General features: G+C 47.0%; 1 protein-coding gene across 1 annotated transcript; it reads left to right on the top strand.

The window, feature by feature from the left end:
- The first annotated feature begins 3,575 nt into the window (after positions 1–3,575).
- On the top strand, positions 3,576–22,575 carry EPB42 (erythrocyte membrane protein band 4.2). The gene is made up of 13 exons (XM_004421478.3): positions 3,576–3,600; positions 4,978–5,154; positions 6,423–6,656; positions 9,608–9,726; positions 10,615–10,719; positions 11,662–11,839; positions 12,370–12,508; positions 12,777–12,880; positions 13,644–13,886; positions 14,991–15,290; positions 18,938–19,098; positions 20,234–20,367; positions 22,253–22,575. The coding sequence occupies exons 1-13, from the start codon at positions 3,591–3,593 to the stop codon at positions 22,467–22,469; spliced, it is 2,121 nt and encodes a 706-aa protein (XP_004421535.2). The 5' UTR covers positions 3,576–3,590; the 3' UTR covers positions 22,470–22,575.
- The last annotated feature ends 948 nt before the right edge of the window (positions 22,576–23,523 follow it).

The raw sequence follows: 23,523 nt of genomic DNA, 5'->3' as shown, positions 1-23,523 counted from the left end.
CAGTGTGGTATTTGAAAAATGCAAATCTGTGGTATTTGAAAAATGCAACTCTACTCCCTTGCTTAAAATACCATTCAATAGCTTCCCAGTGCTCTGAGGATAAAATTCAAAACCCTTAAGTCAACTCTGCAAGATTTCGCCCTTGCCTTGCCTTGCCTCTCCTGGTCACAATCGGTGCTCCAGACCCACTGGCCTTCCTTCAATTGCTGCCTGCCTTAGTGCCTTTGTACTAGCTGTTCTCTCTCCTCCTCCCCGCCCTACCCCTTTCTCCATTGCCTAGCTAACTCCTACTTATCTTTCCAGTTTCTCAGCTTAGATATCATTTTCTCAGGGAAGCCTTCCTTGATCTCTACACCCGGGTCCTAAAATTCAGAACTTCTCTTTTATAGAGCTTATCACAATGGCAAGTGAATAACTAACAGTGTAGAAACTTAGTACTGTTGGTTTCTCCCTGCTGGAACATAAGCTCCTTGGTGGCAGGACCATCTATCTAATTTATTACTACATTTCCAGTGCCTAATACAGTTCCTGATGCACAATGGTACTCAATAAATATTTGTGTCATGAATGAATAAATGAATCCTTCTTAGGTACAAACCAGCTGAAGATCTGTTTTTCTGCCAGAGGCTGGGGAGTTGAAAGGTGTGGGTGCAGTAGGAAGCAGGACAGAACTTTCTGGTAAGCCCTCCCCTCCATCCTCCTCACATTTCCCATTCACCTTTACTCAGCTCAACCAAAACGCAGCAGTATCTGTCTCATCATGGGCTCGCCCAAAAGTGGCCCAACCAAAATACTGCCCGAGAGTGGATATTTGTGAAGCTCCATGGAAATTGTATCAGGTGAGAGAAGATTCTCTTTGCTAGTACCAGGAGTGGAACAAACCCCCAAGAGGGAGCCAGTCCATGACTCCCCCATTGCCCTCCCAGGTAGGGGGCTCACAGTGGTGAAAACAATCTTCTGGTCAGCCTTTTCTTTCCCTTGTAAGTTTTGTTATTTTTTCAACATTAACATATAATATTTTCTTGTGGTACAAAGATACTAACGGATATACAGAAAAAAACCTTACTCCTAGGCACTGAATTTCCCTATACAGAAGCAACAACTTTCCAGAAATATTCTACATAAACACAAGCAAATTCATATATATTTCCCCCCTTATACCAAGGTAACATACTATTCATGCTGTTCTATACCTTGCTTATTCCACTTAACAATATAGCTTGGAGATTGTTCCATATCAGTTTATATAGAGCTGCTTCATTCTTTTTCACACTTGTACAGTAGTCTATTGAATGCATGTCCCATAACTGATCTATCTAGTACCTTAATTATGGACATTTATGTAGTTTCCAATATTTTGCTATTATAAATACCAGTGCAATGGATATACTCATATAAATTTCATTTTACACCTGTTTTGTTATTTGCATGATAAAGATCTAGAAGTAGAATGGCTGATTCAAAAGTACAAGCATTTAAAGTCTTGGTAGACATACTTAATTTCCCTCCACAAAGCTGCACCAATTTACACCCCTACCAGCACTATAAGGGAGTAACTGTTTCCCCAAATCATAACTAACTCAGAAAAGTGTCAAACTATTTTATCTTTACCAATTTGATAGGTGAAAAAAATGATATCCCAGGGTAGTTTTATTTTACATTTATGTTAAAGGAGTCTGGACATCTTTTCACATATTTAAGAGACATTTGAATTTCCTTTTCTGTGAATTGTCCGTCATATCCTTACCCATTTTTCTACTGATTTGTTTTTCTTTTCATATTGATTTGTAGGCGTCTTTTACATTAAGGAAATTAACCCTTTGTGATATGAGTTTCAAACATTTTTCCCCAATTCGTTGTGTATCTTTTAACTTTGTTTATGAGTTTTTCCATGTAAAAATTTTGAAGAAATTGAATTTATCAATCGTTTCTTTATGGTTTTTGGGATTTGTGTAACATTTTAAAAGGCCTTCCCCAAGTGGACTTAAGAATAAGTCTCTTATCTTTTCTTCTAGTACTTTAGAATTTAATTTTTTACATTTAAAGTTTTGATCCATCTGAAATTTATTTTGTTGTATGGTGCAAGGTAGGAAATCAACTTTATTTTGGCAAGACAGTTATCCTCAAACCATTTACTAGTGAGTCCTTATTTTCCCCATGGACTCAAAGTGCCACAGTCAGCACATACTTAATGTACACATTTTGGTCCATGTACTTTTTCACTTACAGTAACGTCATATTACGTTTTAACATCTAGGAAGCCTGGTCACACTACATTAGAAATTAGAAATGTAGTTTGACCAGGCTTCCTAGATATTAAAACATATTCTAGATGTTTTAATCTAAAACATCTTTAGATCTTTTTTAGATTTTTTAGATCTTTTAGAAGTTTTCTTTCTAGTTTCAGAGAAAAAACTTGTTAGACTTTTTATTGGGAATGCATTAAATTTAAGATCAGCTTACTAAATTATCTTATCTTCTATAATCATTTTTTAGTAGATTCAGGTTATCCAGGTAAAAATCATATCATTTTCAAATAATGAAAAATTTACCGTTTCATTTCTCATGAAGAATCTTTTTTGAGGGGAGTGAGAAGGCAGAAGCTTCATTTTTTCACATAATAAGATTCTTCAAATGAGCAATAGTTCAAAGTTGTAAAGGTATAAAAGGGTAAACAGCAGAAAAATCACCTTCCTAACCCAGTCCCCAGCTCCCCTCCTCACAGAGAAACAATGCTCGTTGTGGTTTCTTTATATCCTTCTATAGACACCCCATATAGACGCAGGCCAGCACAGCTGCCCCTGAGCCGGGCTTTAGAAGGCCAAAGAGGGCCAAATAGGAGATCCTCTCCTGTGTCTTGTCTCCTCAGTGACTAAACAATTGAAATAGAAAGACATAGGCCCTGCGTCCCAAGGTATCTCCAAACCTTCTCTGGCAGAGTGTCCCAGACCCGGCAGGATTGAAAGAGCCAGGGCTCTGGCTTCTGCTTTTACAAACTTTATTTTTCATCAACATATTCTACCTCCTTATCTCTTTCACACAGATGAATCCCAGACATACACGTTCTCTCTTTATATTATCAAAACAGCTCACGAACTTGCAGCCCATGGTATGTTTAGGGCCAGAGATTTTGAGTTGGATATGGGCCTCCTGTTTGTGGAGTCATCTCTTCCAGAGTCTTCCAGGGCTGTCCGGATAACATCTCTGAGGGTCTCTTGAGGCCACTGAAGCCACAGGCTTAGAAGTTTCTTTTGGGCTTCTTCAGCTGGCAGTTCTTCCCCCACTCTACCCCCCACTTCAGCCTGCCAGGCAGACCCCTGCCTGGGCCTCCTGGCACAAGAGATAAAATGAAAAAGGGTAACTCCCAGCAGCTGGTTCAAGAGATACCAGCAGGGAGGGAGTAGGAAAGAAGAAACATGTGGGGGAGCTCACAGGAGGAGCAGAAGCAAACTCCACTATTTACAGATTCTTAACTCAAGAAAAGTGCCTCCATCATTTTCTGCCTGGAGGACAGATTCAGAGAGGGAGCCCAGAGGACAGTTCAAGACAGGCATTTCCCGTGATCAAGTGGATAAGAGCAGCCTGCAGCCATGGGACAGGGTGAGCCAAGCCAGCACTCCACAGGGCTTACCGGACTGTCAGTAGCTCCTCCATCATTACATGTTTTCATTAAAAGTAGCAGGATGATGGTGGAGGTGATGGTGGTGTTTCTACAGTGTGTGAGGGTGTGGTAAATGGGTGCTGGTGATGGTGGTGTGACTATGGTGGGGGATGGTAGTGGGTGTTGATAGTGGTGAAGGTGATGGTGGTAGGGCTATGATGGGAGGATAGTAAATGGGTGCTGCTGATGATAGAGGGGCTATGGTGTATGGGGTTGGTAGTAAGTGCTGGTGGTAGAGGAGGTTGTGTGACTCTGGCGGGGAGGGTAGTAGTAGGTTCTGGTGGTGGTGGAGGTGATGTGGGGCTATGGTGGGGAGGGGTAATGGGTGATGTAGTGGTGGTACTGGTGGTGGAGCTATGGAGTGGCAACAGAGTAGGTTGTTGGTGGTCATAGTTGTGGTGATGGTGGTAAGATGGTGATGGTGGTTAACATGGATTTATATTCTGATCCCAGGATCATCGTAACATGACTGTTCTCACTGGGTTGTGATGCATATGGGGGATGACCCTGAGAAATCATGAGGTGATCCCTCAAGGCTGAACAGGAGAGAAGGGGAGGTAGGAGTCAGGGAACCCAACCAAAACGGGCAGAGACAGACAGAAAGCAAGAAAATAGGCAGAACCAGAGGATGCAGAAACCTCAGGGGCCTCTGCGTGGGTCTGTTAGAACATTTATAAGTCTCACTGTAAATTCTCATTGTAAAGTGAGAATTGCCTGATAGACGATCATAATAGTCTCAGCCCCCCTCTTTGTAGGGTTTTTCTGGGCTGCATGGTGCCATGGGTTTGGTGAGCCTTTAGGTGAAAGAGCCATGTATGATCTCAAGTGAGTTCGTTCTAAACTCTGGGCCTCACTCTTCTCATCTATAAAACAAGAGATTTGGACTTGGTGACTTCAAAACCAGCTCTAAAAAGTATGATTGTGTTCCAAGAAAAAATGAGCAAGGGTGAGCAAAATTCTGGATTTTATTCATTGTTTTTGGATTGGGACCAGAAAAGGAGGTCAACAATGAGAACAAGCATTGCTCTTATTAATAATAATAGTAACAATCTCATTTAATGGGACTCCCTATGTCTCTGACACTGTGCTACTTGTATTATATACATCACTTAATTTAATCTCCACAACTCTGCAAGTAGGGATGATTCTTGTAAGAGGAAACTGAGGCTCAGAGTGGTTAAGTTACTTGCCTGTCGTGGCACAGCTAGTAAGTTGAGCTAAGGACTTGAAACCTGGTCTCTTTGACTCCAGGGTCTGCTTTTACTTACGCTGTCACAGTTACCTAGTCTCCATGATTTCTCTCTTTTCCATGGTAGCCCTGGGAATCAAGAGCTGTGACTTTCAGGCAGCAAGAAACAATGAGGAACACCATACCAAGGCCATTAGCTCCCAGCGCCTCATCGTGAGAAGAGGGCAGCCCTTCGCCATCAGCATGCAGTTCCGGGTTCCAGTCCACAAATTTCTGAAGAAGGTGGTCCTCATCGCACAAACTGGTAAGTGGGGCAGGCCTAGACCCCTTTGACAGCAGGACTGAGGGGTTCTCTCTCTAGCACTCCCTCAAAAAACCAAGGAGCAAATGGACCACACCGCACCTGGGCCTCAAGAAGTCTGCCCACCTGGCAGGGCTGTTGTGAGGAGGAAATAACGTGTACAGTAGTCCCTCTTTATCCACAGGAGAGATGTTTCAAGATCTCGAGTGGATGCCTGAAGCCACGGGTAGTACCAAACCCTATATGTACTATGTTTTTTCCTGTACATACATACTTATGATAAAGTTTAATTTATAAATTAGTAAGAGATTAACAACAATTAATAATAAAATAGAACAATTATAACAATATACTGTAATAAAAGTTATGTGAATGTGGTCTCTCTCACAAAATATCTTATTGTCGTTTACTGACCTTTCTCGTGATGCTGTGAGATGATACAATGCCTACGTGATGAGATGAAGTGAGGTGAATGATGTAGGCATCATGACGTAGCGTTAGGCTACTACTGACTTTCTGATGATTTGTCAGGAGAAGAATCATAGAGTCATGATGATGTGGATGGTTGGATGTCAGGAGCTGACGATGTCGATGGTTGGGGATCCAACGAAGGGATGATTCACGTCCTGGATGGGACAGAGTGGGACAGGCTAGATTTCATCATGCTACTCAGAATAGTGTGCAATTTAAAACTCATGAATTGTTTATTTCTGGAATTTTGCATTTAATATTTTCAGACTGCTGTTGACTGAGGGTGACTGAACCACGGAAAGTGAAACCACGGATATGGAGGAACCACTGTGCAATAAATAGTGTTTATTATGATTCAGAAGTTGTTCAGTAGCATTATACTAAAGGGTTCCTTTTAGTTGCAAATATAATATCAGTTTTGTAGAAAAGCCTGAATGGGAGCTAATCCAGCCTAAATATAACATTTAATTGCTACTCTTTATTGAATCTGTACTACATGTCAGATATCGGGCCAAGTGCTTTACATGCAATATCTCATTAAGACCTCACATCGGCCCTACGAAGCAGGTATTATTACTACGCCCATTTTATAGACTATGATCCTTTTCTAGACGCAGGTCCATGGGTCTAAGAGCCTGTGCTCTCTCATCACTCTTTAATGTCTCCCATTACTGGATGGGCTGCTTTCATTCCCCTCCAAAACCAATTTTTACCTTCCCCAACTTTGTGATACTTGACTTTATTACTCTGAGTTGTGACCAAGAGGTCCAAATGACCAATTCATTTCTGTGTGACTGCAGGAGAGCAGCCTTCCAAGGCCAAGGGGACCCAAGCCACACTCCCGATTTCCAGGCCGGGGGACCCGAAGGGGTGGAATGCAGAGGTGGAGAAGAGAGATGCCCAGTCCTGGATCATCTCTGTGACCACGCCCGCAGACGCTGTCATTGGCCAATACTGGCTCCTGCTGCAGGTCTCAGGCAGGAAGCAACACCTCCTGGGCCAGTTCACACTGCTCTTTAACCCCTGGGCTCGAGGTGAGTTTGGACCTGGGCCAGTCTGGGCTGCAAAGGGACTCGAGGCACGGGAGCTAGGATGCAGATCAGGCAGGAAGCATCTGGCCAGGCCCCGCAAACAGCTCCCACTAAGGGCAGCACCAGCACTCAGTTATTGCGGTGCCTCCTCAGCGGGTGAATGGCCTTTCAGACTCAGGGTCCTGTCTTGGTGTCACCCCTGGCAGAAGCAGCCTGGGGCTTCCCACTGAAAGCAAAGGCTTCTCTCACCACCAAACGCTGGCACTGGCTCAGGCTATTTGGTCCCAGGAGTTGAACTTACCAAGAGGACCCTAGGAGAGTTACTCTTTATTGCAACAGTACAGGGACTGAGGACTGGAAAGTGCTTTCAGGAATGGAGGGGACCCGAGGGACAGGCTTCTCTGTTTCCTCCCTGTGCTCCCGCAGTCTATCTCCAGGATGAATCTAGGTTTTGTGGGACCTGAGGTTTATGTACTTTGGAAAACCCTCTTTAAGAAAAAGAATACATAATTTTGAATTGCTAAGGTCACTCCCAGGGCCTAAAGGGGTCTATGCTAGTGAGGGGCCCAAAGCTTCAGCTTCATCAGCTTCACAGTAAATCTGCCCCGTTTCGCTATCTCTTCTCTTCATTTGCTTGTTCTGTTCTTACTACAGACCGCTGGGTCCTCTCCACATTAGCCCATCTAGATCTCTGACTGAAGCCACAAATTAAACAGCCAGCCTCCTGTAGCTCAGTGGCCTATGGGTGGGTTTTCTTGGGGTCAGGTGATCTCCTGCACCCAACCCCACCTCTGGCAAAGCTCAGCCCAGGCTGTTGGGGCTATTTCATCTGGAAAAGGCCATGAGACACGGTTGATGTGCCCCAAATAGGAGCCAACAGGGCATCTCTTCTTCCTTCCCGTTCTGAAGATTGAGTCTGTCTTTCCCTTTTAAATCTGCCACCACCCACCTTATTCCTTTGGGCTCCCTGAAGGGTTGTTTGGGGGAGTGGAAAACATTTTCTTCCGGCTTTCCTATCCTTGCTACTCCAGACAACCAGCACATAGCCTTTTGCTTTCAAGAGTTTCACTGCCAGCCTGAAGGGGCCTCGTTACAAGGCAGGGCTGGGAAATGGGAGGCAACATGCGGAAGGAGAAGAAATCTTCCCAGGTTCCTGTGGCCCCTGTCCCTGGACCCCAGTTCCTGACTCCCTTTCTATGTGGCACCCAAATCCCAGTGGGCTCCCTCTCTCCACTTCTCTTGCCCAGAGTGGGGTTCTCCAATCCCCCCTCCTTCAGATGGCCCTACCTGTCTTCAGTTCAGGCCCTTCTTTCCTACCTCCAAGGGGGTGGGCAGATGGAACAATATATTGGAACTAGTGTCCCTTCAGGTGTCCCTGCCCCATGCAAGTGAGTGTGGATTCAGGGCCCCTTCACTTGGGGGAGGCCCTATGACTCTCTGCATACAGACAAAAAGACCCTCAAGCCATTTCCCTCCAAAGCTGAGGCTTTAGCACACCCGCCTCCTCGCTGACTCTGAGCCCACATCCAGAGCTGGGCCCTGGCAGCAGAGCAAACACACAGCAAAGATAGTCCTGGGACAGTGCTCAGTTCAGAGGGAACCCACAGTCTTGATTCCATGCCAGGAGTCCTGCTTCTGTGCTTGGCTTGTAGGGACCTGCCTGGGGAAGACCTCTCTATGTGAGTATATGTGGAGTGTCTTTCTGGGCAGGAGTGAGTTATTGGCTCTGCTCCTCTGGAAGGTGATTGAGAGATTTTCAGAGATTATCTGGGATGTAGTCTCATCTTAGCATACCGGGACATGGGGCTCTCCTGGATTCAAAAGGAAATTTTACATCCTATAATGAAAGTCAGAGTCCTATTCATAAGCCAGGAACTTTATAAAAAGGGGCTGAACCCAGGCGGAGAAGAGGAGGGGGGTGCTACCTGTGCTCCGATAAAGTGCTTCCCAGAGCCCTGCAGAGCCTGGGGCCAAACACCTCAATTTGAAGTGATTTCCAAAGACGTGATGTCCAGCTGATTTCATAGAGAGTACTCAGGATGGAGGGGCAGGAGTCGAGGGCTCCTTGGGCACATAATTCTGTGATTTTAGGCCCCAGGTTTTTCAGAGCTTCCTGATTTCTAATGCCCTATCCTTCTATTGCTTTGAGTACCCTCACCCCAACTGGATGCCTGGGGGGATGCCTTGGAGATCCTTTTCTCTTTTCAGTCCCCAGGAACCAGTCTAGCCACCCCTCACTCCACCCCCAGCACCAGGTGTGGAGAGAGACACTTGGCAGCAGAGCAGGTCCCCCTGCTGCTCCCAGCTCCCTAGAGTGGGTGACAGCCTCCTTAAAGCCCCCATTCTCCTCATGAACCCCAGCCCGACCCTTGGATGAGGACAGCAGGAGAGGCTGTGAGTCCTAGGCCCTCCTGGACTCTCCCCAGGGTGGAAGCCAATGCTCTGGCTCCCACTTCGCCCAGCCCCACTGCTCCCTCTGGCCCTGTCTTGCCAAATGCTCTTCTTCCCTTCTGCTGACCCTTGTCAACCTGTTTGATGAAATACGTTTTTTTTTTTTTTTTAAGGTGAACTTGTGGGAGATACATAACAGGCCCCCTGGGAAGCTCCCTGGGCTACTGCCAAATTCTCTTGGGCTGATTGAACTCTGGCTGCACATGTCATTGGGAACCAGTAGGCTTTTTAACATTGGCTTGTTCCTATCTGCCTGGCTGGCCATGAAGGCCACACCTTGGCTGACCCAGGAACTCGGACCCCTCTCCCTGCTCTCCACCACAGAGGAGGCCATGTCCCAGTGGGGACAGTGAAAAGAGGGAGTTCCTCCTCAGTCCTCATCAGGCCCAGGGATGAAGGGAAGGCCTGCAGCCGAACTTGACCTGGGCAGGGAGAGCAGAGGCCTGGATGTGGGGGCAGGCCTAGCACCCCACAGGCCCTCATCCCTGCCTGCTTCTCACCAGAGGATGCTGTGTTCCTGGAGAATGAAGCTGAACGCGAGGAGTACTTGTTGAACCAGAATGGCCTCATCTACCTGGGCACGGCTGACTGCATCCAGGAAGAGTCCTGGGACTTTGGCCAGGTACGGGGGCCTCCAGGGAAGGAGAGGGGACGGTGATTGCCCCTTCAGTGTTCAGGCTAGACAGAGCTGGCAGGTCCAAAAGCCCCTGGCCATGAGGCCATTTCTTTAGGCCGTTTCAGCCATGTGGTGCCACTCTTTCCTCAGGGCCACATCAGACCATCCTCCACAGCTTCCAGAGTTATCTTCTTAAAGACCATGCAAATCAAACCTCTGTTAAATCCCCACTCTACAAGACAAAGACCAAGTCTGTTGGCTTGACACACAAGGCCCTTCACAGCCAGGCCACTGCTTTCCTTTCCCCAAGAGCCACCCACGCTCCCGCTCCTCAACATCCCCTGAACATACAGGCTGACTGTTCCCTCTGCTTGGAATAGCTTCCCTTCTTTATCCCCTGGAAAACTCCTACCCATGTTTTAAGACCCTCTGAAAGCCCTCCTCAGCCCCCAAAGGCAGAGTGAATCTCTCCACTGTGCTCTCTGCTCTGGGTTGGCGTCTCTCCCAGGGCCCTGGCCACGTGGCTGAGATCTGTAGTCTAAGTGGCTATGTGTCCCTCTCCACTCCTAACCGCGGCTGCTCAAGAGCAGGAGCTGCCTTGGTGTCCTCCACACACAGTTCAGTGCTGACAGGAGCAGTAGGTGTGTACTAAATGGAAAACGATGGAAATGAAAGGAAACAGCACAGCCCTAGTCCTCTAGAGCTCACACTCTATCAGGCAAGTTAGACAACAGAACAGGCAAAGGACTGTGCCCAGGCACAGGGACCAGGAGGTGCAGGGGGACAACGAACGAGGCATGGGAGGAAGGAGTGGAGTCTGGGAGAAAGATGAGCTGACACAGGCTGTCTTGTGGGATGGAGACCCTTCACCATGGCCCTGTGTGTTCCTTACAGTTCGAGGGGGATATCTTCGACCTCAGCCTGGCCTTACTGAGCGAGGACAAGCAGGTGGAGCAGTGGGGCAACCCTGTGCGTGTGGCCTGCATTTTGGGCGCCTTGGTGAGTGAAAGGCGGGGGAAGGGGAGGCCAGAGTGGGAGGAGATGAGCCGGGAGCCCTCTGACAGAGCTGCCCACCTCTATGGCCCTGGAAATCTTCAAATCACCAATGGTCCCCTCCTCCCAGGGTTTGGGAGACAGTTCCTGGAGAAGGGTCTGAGTGAGGAGTGGAGGACAATAGCATCCACAGCGGGAGGGAAAAGCAAAGGCCGGTATCATCTCTCAGGACACAAGCCAGCCAAGGACTAAAACTGGCCTGGATTTCCTCAGAGCACTCCTCCCTCCCCTGCCTCCTCCCTACCCCCCACCCCCAGCCCAACCTGGAAGCTTAAGTCCCTGGGAGGGAGAGGGAGGATCCATCTTACCCAGTGTTTGCTGCTAAGGTGGTCAAAGGGGTTTGGTTTTATTTCTAAATTATTCCTAAGAATATGGAGACCATGCAGGTAGCTTGGTGCTTTCCCGTCGTCCCTAAAATGTGTTCCCCATTTCCTTTGTGCCTCTGCACTCCCCTCTGGAGAGGTGGTGAGGGACGAGGCCAGCCTGTGAGGAAGAGGAAGCTTGGGATAAGTGGGCCTCAAGGCCCCAGGTGCAAACACTCTCAAAGGAAGCAGGGCCAGGCAAGCAAAGGAGCAGTGAAACCAGCCCCCAGTGAGGGGCAGCTGGCATGCACTCTTGTGGCTCCAACTTTCTTTGCCAGTGGGTCCAAAACCCCTGGCTTCTGAAGGACTTGTTAAAAAGGAGGATTCCCGAGCCCCACCCCTAGAGGCTATAACCCAGTGGGCAAGAGTGGAGCTCAGGAACATGCAGGTTTAACAAGTTCCAGGTGATTCTGATGCAGGTGATCTGTTCACCACACTTGGAGAACTGCAGTGAGCCCTCCTTACTCACCCCCGGAAGCTGTTCTGTCCTGGCACTCACATAACATCCACACATTTCCCCAAACAGCTGCATGCTCATAAGGAGAAGAGTGTCCTGCCCATCCCGCAAACCAAAGACGCCCAGGAAGAGGCCTTGCTGAACAAGCGCCGGGGCAGCGTGCCTATCCTGCGGCAGTGGCTCACAGGCCAAGGGCGACCTGTGTATAGTGGTCAGGCCTGGGTGTTGGCCGCTGTTGCTTGCACAGGTACACACCAGCTTGCCTGCTGTACCCACAGGTCACCTGGGCCACTATACAGTGTCTGCCCTGCCTCTTGGGTTGCCCCATGGCCCCCCATGTGGTAGGGACATCTCCAAAAGTAGGTATACCTCCCCCTCTCCCCCTCCACCACACACCACCTTCTGCTCCTTTTTCCCTCAGCAAAGTTGGGCCCATATGGCAAACTCTGCTCCCAAACTCACTTTCTCCCCAAAACTCCCCCCACTCCTGCCCCAATAGACCAAGCCCCCAGTGCTCTGTTGTATATTCTGTAAGCCTCCCCCTGCTGTATACCCTGCCTGCTGTGTAACTTGTTCGTACCTCATTTCTTGGCCTGTATACGACCTGTGCCTGGGTGTCAGTTCTCACTTCCTGGTGCCCATGCCCCTCCTCTTTCCACAGTGTCACTGGGAATTTAAGACAGTGCTTGCCCAGAGGAGACACTGAAAATGCTAGCTGTATCCCCCCCACCTCAGGCCTCTCTGTTGCCCTCTGACTCTCTGCCCCCTTCCACACAGTGCTGCGATGCCTGGGAATCCCTGCCCGCGTTGTTACAACTTTCAACTCAGCCCAGGGCACCGGCGGGGGCCTGCTTGTAGACGAGTACTACAATGAGGAGGGGCTTCAGAACCGAGAAGGCCAGAGAGGCAGAATCTGGTAAGAAGCCCAAGGGGGATGAGGCCTTGGACCCGGAAGGGCTCCAAATAGGCATGGTATAACCCCATGGGAACCCCCACTGCCTTCAAGACTCTTGAAGGCTGGACACTGATGGTCAGTCGTAGCATGCATGCCCCTTCCTAGAAGTGTTGTAGTTACTTTTACACAGTGTCCTCCCATCCCCATGGCAACAACAACTCTGCCATTTCTAGAACCTCCTCAGGACTCCTTTTTTTCCCACTTGAATTATTCCCTTTGCTACTTTCAGGATCTTCCAGACTTCCACAGAGTGCTGGATGACCCGGCCTGCTTTGGACCGGGGTTATGGTGGATGGCAGATTCTGTATCCAAGAGCTCCTAATGGAGGCAGAGGTAAAGCCTGGGGGTGGGCCTGGGCTGCACAGAGCTGCACGAGGTGAAGGAGTCCCTCGGAGTGGAAACAGGAGCAGCAGGTGGTGCAAAGGGCGTCTGCATCCCCTAAAACAGGAGAAGCGGAAGGAATGATAGTGGCCAGCAGAATGCTGACCTGATGCCAGCAGGCTCAAGGGAACAAAGGTGTCAGCCATCTTGGCCACAAGGCTGTGGGGAGACTAGCCCCACCTCAGAGCAACAGGCGAGAGGTCTGAGTCTCCATGAAGGGCAGAGGGTCTTAAGATAGCTGGTGGATGTGCCAGGTCCAGGGCCTTGCGGGGTGGGACTCCTCAGATTCTGGATATGGATGAAGAAGGTATCAGGATAGGCTCAAGCTCAGAGAAGGAATCTTCAGGAGCCATAAAAGGATGGCTCTTCCATTCCCAGAAATAGTCACAGAGCCTGGCTCATAATCAGTGCTCACTAAAGGTGACCTATTCCTTTCATATCCTAGTCAAGTTGTGTACTACGTGCCTCTGGGGTTCTACCTGTCCACTTTCTGAGAGGGCTCCTGCCACAGGCCATGACCAAAAAGTATTGTCATTAAATAGTTGTGAGTTTCACCTCTGCAATGCCCTCTCAGAAACTGCCTAGTGCCCACCTCTGACCTTGATCCCAGGGGAGGGAACATAAGGTACAGAATGGGGACTGAGGTTATGCAGGTCTCACCCAGGCAGAGGTCTTGGTGTGGCTCCTCTTGCTCACTGACCTTTCTCTCCCTCAGTCCTGGAGGCCTGTGATCTGGTCCCAGTCAGAGCGGTCAAGGAGGGGAAACTGGAGCTGACCCCTGCAGTATCAGACCTTTTTGCCATGGTAAATGCCTCGTGTGTGGTCTGGAAGTGCCGTGAGGAAGGCACACCGGAGCTGACCAACTTCAACACTAAGTATGTTGGGAACAACATCAGCACCAAGGGTGTGGGCGTTGACCGCTGTGAGGACATCACTCAGAACTACAAGTATCCTGAAGGTACTGTGTGGGGGAGGGGCCCAAGCTTCTCAGAACCTGAAACAGAGGTTTCAAAAGAGAGGAAGGGATGTGCCAGACAGATGCAGGCCACAGATAGCTGCAGTCCTTTCCCAATCATATAAAACAGGATTTCTCAACCTCGTTTGACACTATTGACATTTTGGGCCGTATCTCTTTGTTGTGGGGGGCTGTGCATCATAAGACATGTAGCAGCATTCCTGGCCTTTTTTCACCAGATGCCAGCACCAGCCCCCACTACAATCACCACCAGTTGTGACAACTGAAAATGTCTCCAGACATTTCCAAATGTCCCCTGAGAGGCAAAATTGCCCCCAGTTGAGAACCACTGCTATAAAACAACACACTTAATACCAAACCCAGCTGTCAGATGTTCTCCCTCTCCTCCTCTTGTCCAACGCCCCCCCAACCCCTTCCTCCCTCCATGTTAGTTAATGGCACCACCGTCCACCTATTTGTCCAAACAAGAAGGATTGCATTCGCCTTGAGTCTTCCCGCATCACCACCCCACATTACTCTTACATCCATTTCCTCACCTCCTTCCCCATTGCCTACGGGTAATCCAGGGCCTCATCATCTCTTGTCTGCAGTATTGCAACAGCCTCCTAACTGGACCCTCTGTCTCCAGTCTCTTCATCATTATTCCCTTTCCAACTTTCAGTTTCCAGAATAAGCTTTCAAAGACACAAATGTAATTATGTTACTCTCCTGCTCCAGAATATTCCATGGCCCCCATTGCCCTTAGAATAAACCCAAACTTCTTCACTTGGGAAGATTCAAATCCCTGCAAAACTGTCCTCAGTGTGACTTATCCAAAAGCTTGCTCTCCTACTGTTTAAGGGGCAAATTCATAGCACTTGAAGAAGAACTTGGTCCTTGAGTGACTTGGAAGAGACATGCTGTATCTGTTGTGGATCTGCCTAACACAGACCTTTTTTTAGCTAAATATGGCCTTAGAGGCGTGCAAAGCTCTTGTGACTTTGGCATTTGAGCAGCAGTGAGTAGATGAATTTTAATCCTGGGCTTTTATTAGAAGAGTCTATACCTGCTGGGTAAGAGGCCTGTTTGATTTCTTCCATTCTTCAGGGTCTCTTCAAGAAAAAGAGGTGCTGGAGAGAGTCCAGAAAGAGAGAATGAAACATGAGAAAGACAATGGCATCCGTCCTCCCAGTCTCGAGTCTGCCGAGCCTTTGTACCTGTTCTTGGAAGCGCCCAGCTCCCTACCCCTGGGAGGGGATGCCCAGTTCTCTGTTACCCTGCATAACCTCAGTGACCAGGAGAAGAATGTGCAGCTGTCCCTTGGGGTGCAGGCGGTGTACTACAACGGCATCCTTGTTGCCGAGCTCTGGAGGGAGAAGCAGCTCCTTACGCTCACTGCCAACCTGGGTAACTGTCGATGGCCCCGCCAGACACCCCACACACCCAACTCCCACTCTGGGCAGGCAGCAACCATATTCACTCCTTGAAGGTCTGAAGGGATGGCTTCTAGCCTCTGGTGCTCTCTCTCTTTCTCTCAGTCATTCAACACATATTTATTGAGCTTCACTCACAAAAAACCCCCACAATTCCAATTGCAGTCAGATAAGTAAACAGACCATGGTAGCAGCATAAGAAGTGTTTAATAAGGTAAACAGAGTACAATGACAGGTGAGCACTCACCCAGGCTGGAGCAGGCTGCCCCCAAGTAAATCAGACCGTACTGGGTCTTAAGGGACAAGTAGGGTAGTGATGGACAGAAAAGTGAATCACGGGCATTCCAGGCAGAAGGAACAACATGTGCACAGGTTCCTCCTCTTCCCCGAGATTCTTATTTAATTGGTTTAGGATGGGATCCAGGCACTGGTATTTTTTTAAAGCTTCATATGTTATTCTAGGCTTGAAATTCCCTGGACTAGAGCAGTTGTTCTCAAATTTTGCTGCACATCAAAATCACCTGGGGAAGTTTGATGCTTAGCCTGCACCCCAGACCAATTAAATCAGAAACTCCATGGTTGGACCCAAACATCAAAAAATTTGTAAATTCCTTGGGTAATTCTAGTGGGCAGGCAAGAAAGAAGCAGTGGAATGGAGCTTGTCTACATTACTGCATCAGCCTCCTAACTGGACCCCTGCCTCCATTCTCTCCACCGTGTTCTCTTTCCAGGAGTAGGAGGGGTGGAGTGGGGGAGTAGTGTGAGGGCTGGCCTGGGCCAGACCATCAAGGGGCTTGTAGATCATGCTAAGGAGTTTGAGCTTTATTCTCTGGGCAATGGGGAGCTGGTGAAATGTTTTAACCAGGGGAGTCAATGTGACCAGAAATTCATTTTAAAAAAAGAACTTCTGGTGGAACGGAATGGAAGGGGTCATATTAGAGTAGTGCTTCTCAACCTTGGCTGCATGTTGAATCACCTGGAGAACTTTAAAAATACTGATGCCCGGGTCTCACTGCCAGATTCTGATATAATTGATTTGGGACATGGCCTGGCATTTGGATTATTTCATAAATCTCCCCATATAATTCTAATGTGCAGCCAAGTTTGAGAATCACTGGATTAGAGGTTGCAAGGTTTTGTAATAATAAGTCAAGAAATGAAGGACAAACTAAACTAGCAGCACTTTGAATGAAGACATATTAAGGAGGTAGGATAGGCTAGACTTGTGAGTATGTATATGTGTGGTGCGGGGAGGAGGGGTTGGGGGTTGCTTCCAGTTTTGGTGAGCCTCTAGACTAGGGAAAATGGCGAAGAGCAGGTTTGGGGAGAAAGATTATGAGTTGTGTTTGTGACACGTTAGGTTTGAAAGCCCATGAGACATCCAAGCAGAGATGGCCAGTAAGCAGCTGGAAACCTAAACCTAGTATTCAAAATAAAGGCTAGCCTGGAGACCAGATGTAGGAATCCCAGCACAGAGCGGGCAGCCAAGAGTCAGAGCATTGATGAGCTCACAGGGATGGGGGAAGGACTGTGAGAAGACAGAGGGTGAGGAGGGAACCCAGGGCAGCACCAGCATGTAGGAGGCAGTAAGGGAGAGAGTGGAAAGTAAGGGAGAAGGCAGAGAGAGGAAGGGGGCATCCAGTAAGGTCAACAGAGAGGCCATGAGATATCAAGGCTGGAAAGCATCCATTTGACAATGTGGTCTTACTGAGAAGCACTGGAGAATGCCAGCTTCCTGGGAGTTAAATGGATTGAGAGCTGAGGAGGTGAGACAAGGTGTGCAGTCTTGCATGGAAGAATGGATGGAAAAAGAAGAGAGGCTGGTTGGTAGTCAGCCAGGGACACTGGGTAGAGGGAGGGTGTTTGTTTTCTTTTAAGATGAGAGAGAGTGGACTCTGCTTACATGCAGAGGAAAATACAGGCGGTCCCCAACTTACAATGGTTCGACTTAACGATTTTCCACTTTTACAATGGTACAGTGCAAAAGTAATATGCATTCAGTAGAAACCGCACTTCAAATTTTGATTTTTCTTGGGCTAGTGACATGCATTTTGATCCTCTCTCATGATGCTGGGCAGCAGCAGTGAGCTGCAGCTCCCAGTCAGCCATGCAATCACAAGGGTAAATAACCAATACACTTATAACCATTCTGTCCCCATAAAACCATTGTTTTTCACTTTCAGTACAGTATTCAATAAATTACATGAGATATTCAACACTTTATTATAAAACAGGCTGTGTGTTAGATGACCTTGCCCAACTGTAGGCTAACGTAAGTGTTCTGAGCACATTTAAGGTAGGCTAGGCTAAGCTATGATGTTCGGTAGGTTAGGTGTATTTTTTTTTTTTTTTGAGGAACATCAGCCCTGAGCTAACATCCATGCTAATCCTCCTCTTTTTGCTGAGGAAGACCGGCTCTGAGCTAACATCTATTGCCAATCCTCCTCCTTTTTTTCCCCCAAAGCCCCAGTAGATAGTTGTATGTCATAGTTGCACATTCTTCTAGTTGCTGTATGTGGGACGCGGCCTCAGCATGGCCAGAGAAGCAGTGCGTCGGTGCGCGCCCGGGATCCGAACCCGGGCCAACAGTAGCGGAGCGCGCACACTTAACCGCTAAGCCACGGGGCCAGCCCTGGTTAGGTGTATTAAAGGCATTTCAACTTACAATATTTTCAACTTACAATGGATTTATCAGCATGTAACCCCATCATAAGTAGAGGAGGATCTGTAATCAGCAGAGAGGGAAAGACTGAAGCTTCAGGAGAGATGGGTTATAACCGACGGTGCAATCCTTGAGGAAATGAGAGGCAACTAGAATAATTATAACTCACATTTATTAAGCACTTATTTTTGGCAAAAATGGAGTTGTGTTCTATACGCATTATCTCATTTATCCTCACAACAGCCTTATGAGGAAGAAACCATTATTATCCTCACTTTACAGATGAGAAGACCAAGACACAGAGAGGTTAAATGATTTGTCCAAAGTTACACAGCTAGGCAGTGGTGGGGTCAGGATGGGGCACAGATTTTAAAAGCAGAGGACTCGACTGGGGCAGGAGGTACACTTCATCCTCCTGGTTGGGGGGAGGGGCAGTGACAGCAGGGGTAGATGTCTACATCTATAGGTTAGGAATGGGAACATGCTTGAGAGGATTCCTCAAGGATGAAGGATGGCTTCATTTTCTCTGCAAAAGGCAAAGAGAAGCAGAGAATGGGAGGGAAACTAAGTAAGCATATATTCAGCAATGACTGTGTGGCTGGGTCTGAGATAAGCACTTCATTTGCAGTTATCTCATTTAACAACACAAGCCATCCCACCAGGTAGGTGTTATTATTAGACAAGGAAACTGAGGCCAAAAGATCTTAACTTGTTCTGGTTCACAAGGACCTATCCACAACCCCATTGAGGTGATCTGCCAAGAGTGTTAGTGGAGGCGGTGATGGTGGTGTGGGGTGGGTTCTTAAGTGAGTTCAAATTTGAAATTGCTGTGAGGAATGAAGCATCTCTCTGGCTTCAATGAGATCCTGACTCCTTTGCATTGTGTGTGTAACTATTGCTTGTTTCCAGAGCATACACACTTACCCTTTTGCACTGACTCCACCTGTCATGTATTTCAGTTCAGAAAATCACCAACAGCCTGTCCTTTTCCTGCTTTGAGCGAAGCCCACCGGAGAACAGCTTTCTCAGACTCACTGCCATGGTAACACACTCTGAGTCCAGCCTTAGCTGCTTTGCTCAGGAAGACATTGCCATTTGGAGACCACGCCTTGCCATCGAGGTAGGCACCAGTCCTTTCCTGAACTGCTCTTGCTTGCTACTACTGAGGTCCCCATTTCAGAAGGAATCAGAGCCTCTCAAGCTTCAGAGCAGATGACCGTGCTGGAGGATTACCAGAAAATGCTAGGTTAAGAGCTCCTTCTCTTGCAAGAGATGGTTTCTTACATATACTATTAAGGTTTAAATCTTCCAACTTCTTTAGTTGGTTAAGCAAAGCTTTCTAAAATCAGGACCTTCCCAGTTGCTGCCTCCATACTTACAGAGATAAATAATAGCCTTTGTTTATTTAGCACTTTATACATATGCCAACATATTTTCCCCTTCTTTCTTTCTTTAAATACAAAAGCCCTGTGAGGCGGAATTTTTTCCATTATTCAGATGAAGGAACAGTCCTAGAAAGCAACATGCCCAAGATCATAAAAATGGGATGTTTTAGAGGCTTATGGCTCTTGGTCCAGTCCTCTTTCCACGTGTCTACCCTGGCCAAAATAAATGCAATCTGGTCCTTGCCCTCAAGGAGGTTATAGTTGGGTAAAGGAAACACAACATTTGGTCTTCTATGTAAGTGCTTTAATAGAGGTACAAAGTCACTATGGGATAAGTGAAGTAAAGAGGATTCATTCCAGCTGTGGGTTTAAGGAAGACTTCATGGAGGAGATGGCATTTATGCTGGGCCTTGAAAGAGGGGTAGGTTTTCAGTGCAGAGCTGGGGGGAGGCCATTGTGGGCAGCAGACTGAGCAAAGAGGCTGAAAGGAAAGGAGCTCGAAGGGTACACAGGGGATGGGAAAGTGCCCGACATGGCTGGGATGTCTTTTGGTCAAGGGAAGAACAGATGAGGTTGGAGAAGCAGTGGGGTCAGACCACGAAGGGTTCTGAATGCCAAATGAAGCTGAAACCTTCCAAGATTTCTAAGTGGAGGAGAGGCACCATCAGAGATGGTCAGTGATGGATCAAGGGTGACAGTAAATGCAGAAAAACCAGGTAGAGGGGTAAAGAATTCAGCTGTGGAGTTTGGGTGAGGATGGCAGACATAGGAGAGTAACTGAGAAGGCTACAAGGAGGGTGGCCAGGGCGGGAAGCAGTGAGTGCAGCTCTCGCTCTTGGTATCTGCTCCACGTTTTGCCTCTTCCCACAGATGCCAAAGATAGCAGAGCAATACCAACCTCTTACGGCCTTGGTCAGTATCCATAACTCCCTACATGATCCCATGGAGGACTGTGTGATCTCCATCTTTGGAAGGGGGCTCATTCACAGAGAGAGGAGCTACAGGTAAGAGACTGCAAGCTTCTCATTGCACTGAAACATCTCAACTGCTCAGAAAGGCAAGGACCAAGACTAATGACCGTCTTTTTGCCGTGTCCATAGAGACAGAGCAAATAACCTCCAAAGTTGAACTCAAGGATTAGGGCCTCTCTCACCCGGGGGCCACCATGTCTACAGGACTATGGGAGAAAGGGAGGCTGTGTACCCCTTGAGCACCCACCTGACCCTGGTTGCTGCCCTGGTCATGCAGGAAGATCTTGGGTGTTGCTGGTGATTGCAGACAAGGGGGCTATGGCTTGGTACTGGAGAATATCACAGGGAGGGCAGACTGCCTTCCGGTGCAGCCAGAGAGCTGCATTGTACTAATGACAACTACGATACAGAATTTTGTTTATTTAAACATTCCCTTTTATTCCTCTTCCCTACTCCCATTCCCACCACCACCCTTCATATCCTTTTGTTAATATGTGTATCCTATCATTACTATGTGTAAAATGTGTACTGTTGCTTCACAAGCTGTATTTTTAACTTACATAAATGATGTTATATTTAATTCTTTTTCTTACTTTTCACTCAGAACTATGTTTTTAAGGTCCATCCACATATGTCAAGTCCATTGTTTCTGCTACATGATACGCCACTGTGCACATCCTCCATTTCTTACCACTCTACTCCAAAGTGATGGGCACCCACAGTGCCTCCAACTCTCAGACACCACAAACACTGTTACACATCCTCGCGCATGTCCCTTTATATACTTGTTTGAAACTTTGATGGGGGAGGGGAGATATATATGTCCAGGAATGGAATTGCTGAGTCACAAGATACGACCTGGTTTGACCAGGTACTATCAGATTTGTTCGCAGAACGGCTCCAGGAGTCTGCACTCCCTCCAGCAGTACATGACAGTTTCTATACTCCTTCTGTTCCTCCACTCTTGGCAATACCCAGCTCTCTTTTTTCCAAACAAAACAAGGTAATATCTCATTATTGTTTTAATTTGCAACTCTTTGTATGTTTATTAGCCTTTTCCACTTCCTCCTCTGTGAAGTTTGTTCTTATCTTTGTCCCTTTTCTTTTGGTGTTCCTGCCTTTTTTCCTTGTTGATTTGTAGGAGTTCCCTGTATAGTCTAGGTATTAGTCCCTTGTTGGTTTTAGATGTTGCAAGTATCTTCTTTCATTATCTCTCCTTCTCTCATGTCCACTGCATCCTTCGTTGAATACAGAGTATACAGTTTAGAGTTCATGATGCCTACTCCTACCATCCCTGAGGGCCCTGACAGGTAGTCTGGTTACTGAGCCACTGCCTCAGACTCATGAAACTCAAAGAGTCACTCTTGCCAATAAGTTGAGAGGAAGGACTGCCAACATTTAACCAAACTTTTGTGGTCTCCCAGATCAATTATGGGGCAAAGCTCCTCAAAGGAAATCTGCACCATTCCCTCAGTCACCATAAGAACGTCCACAGGCAGGCCAGGGGTTGCTGATAGGGCTCCAAACACCACCAAATGACATATTGACATCTTCCCAATATGTCTGCTGTACCCACTGCACTTAGCAACGTGAGGGTTCCAAAACTATAGCTTTTCCAAACATACCCTAGTACTATTACCAAGGGTGGGACCAGACTGAAGTCACAGGTGATAAAAGAAACAATAGATGCAGCTTGGAAACCCTTAGAATAGGATATTTCTCTTCTCAACCATGCAATTGCTTACCGTAGGGTGGGTCCTGTCTTCCCTTGAAAGCCACCTCTGTTTTAACAGCAAGGTACTTAGATGTTTATTTCTTCACAGTCCACTTCTTCAAATAGGGAAGGATCAGAGTCACTGGGACCAGCAAAGCAATGAACCTGGGACAGAACTAGCACCTGCCTTTTCCTTTATTTCAGATTACATTCAGTGTGGCCTAGAAAAACCTTGCGCACCCAATTCCAGTTCACGCCGACGCAGGTGGGACTCCAGATGCTCACTGTGGAAATGGACTGCAATATGTTCCAGAACCTGACCAACTACAGAAGTGTCACTGTCGTAGCCCCTGAACTTCCAGCTTATACTTCCAGCTCTAGTGTCACTCTCCCCAACCACCCCTTTGAATCTACAATCTAAAACCAAACACGCTGGGAAGGGAAACTTTGCTTATCAGACAAACGAATCTCCACTGAGGTTGAGCAGAAGACTGACCAAGAACAAAACTAGATCTCCATAAATCAATTGAAAAGACATTCATTTCTGTCACCCCAGCTTAAGGGAGCCGTGAAGACTAGCTGTCTTAGATTGGAAACTACTGTGCTTGAGAGATAAAAGGAAGCCTTTGAAAAGGTACTCAGATAACTACATTCAGATTTTTTGGGTTCACGGTTTTTCATAACCATTTTACTGCTCACTAATATATTAATTAACTTACAGGTCAGGAAAAGAATCTAACATTTAAAGCATTCTTATATTTCTGATAAAGTGGGACAATATTAGCTAAAAATAGAATTTTCAAGTAATCCTAAGATTACACTGATTGGTGCTATCCCTGACCTGACCATTATCCTTAAAGATCCAAAGATGACTGAACAAAGTTATAAAATAAACAACAAAGAACCTGAGAGCAGAATGATCTTCCAGATTCAACTACAGATAAGTCTTTACTAGAGTTCTATATTCATTAGGTATCCCACAATTAAAGTCTGATGTTAATAACATGAATTTGGTCCAGCAGAGAAATATGAACATTATTAAATATTTTGAAAATAGGCCCTATAAGAAGAGACAGAAGAACTGGACTCCTTTACCCAAAGTTTTTTTTTTTTTTTTTTACAATATTTTGTTGCTTTGGCACTCTCTCAGTTTGATTTTAGTTCTTTCTCTTTATGACACTTGTTAAAAGTACAGAATGGCACTTTATACAAGTAAATTAGAACTCTTGACTTAAGGAATTTCAACCCCAAGTACACACTGCTCACTCAAAAGAATGGCTGCTGTTGCTATTGCTAAAGAGACCATGGGGACATGAGAAGGGCAGATGTGATGAATTACACCTAAACAAGGGAAAGGAGTGGCATGAGAGGTTGTGGAGACCTGCAGTACAAGCATAAGGCCCAATTCAGGTCACCAGAATATACATTATACAGGTGTACTTTGCTTTCCAATATGTGATCTTCCAGACTGATGC

Source organism: Ceratotherium simum, chromosome 3 (assembly GCF_057802395.1).
Source record: "Ceratotherium simum simum isolate JZ-2026a chromosome 3, ASM5780239v1, whole genome shotgun sequence".
Taxonomy (NCBI): Eukaryota; Metazoa; Chordata; class Mammalia; order Perissodactyla; family Rhinocerotidae; genus Ceratotherium; species Ceratotherium simum.
Note: the sequence above shows the minus strand (reverse complement) of the source record. Positions and strands in the feature narration are given on the sequence as shown.

Excerpts from the sequence above, each read along its gene's own strand:
- EPB42 (XM_004421478.3), top strand. Across the intron at positions 12,881-13,643 it reads AGCTCCTAATGGAGGCAGAG|TCCTGGAGGCCTGTGATCTG; the intron begins GTAAAGCCTGGG and ends TCTCTCCCTCAG. Across the intron at positions 20,368-22,252 it reads CACAGAGAGAGGAGCTACAG|ATTACATTCAGTGTGGCCTA; the intron begins GTAAGAGACTGC and ends CCTTTATTTCAG.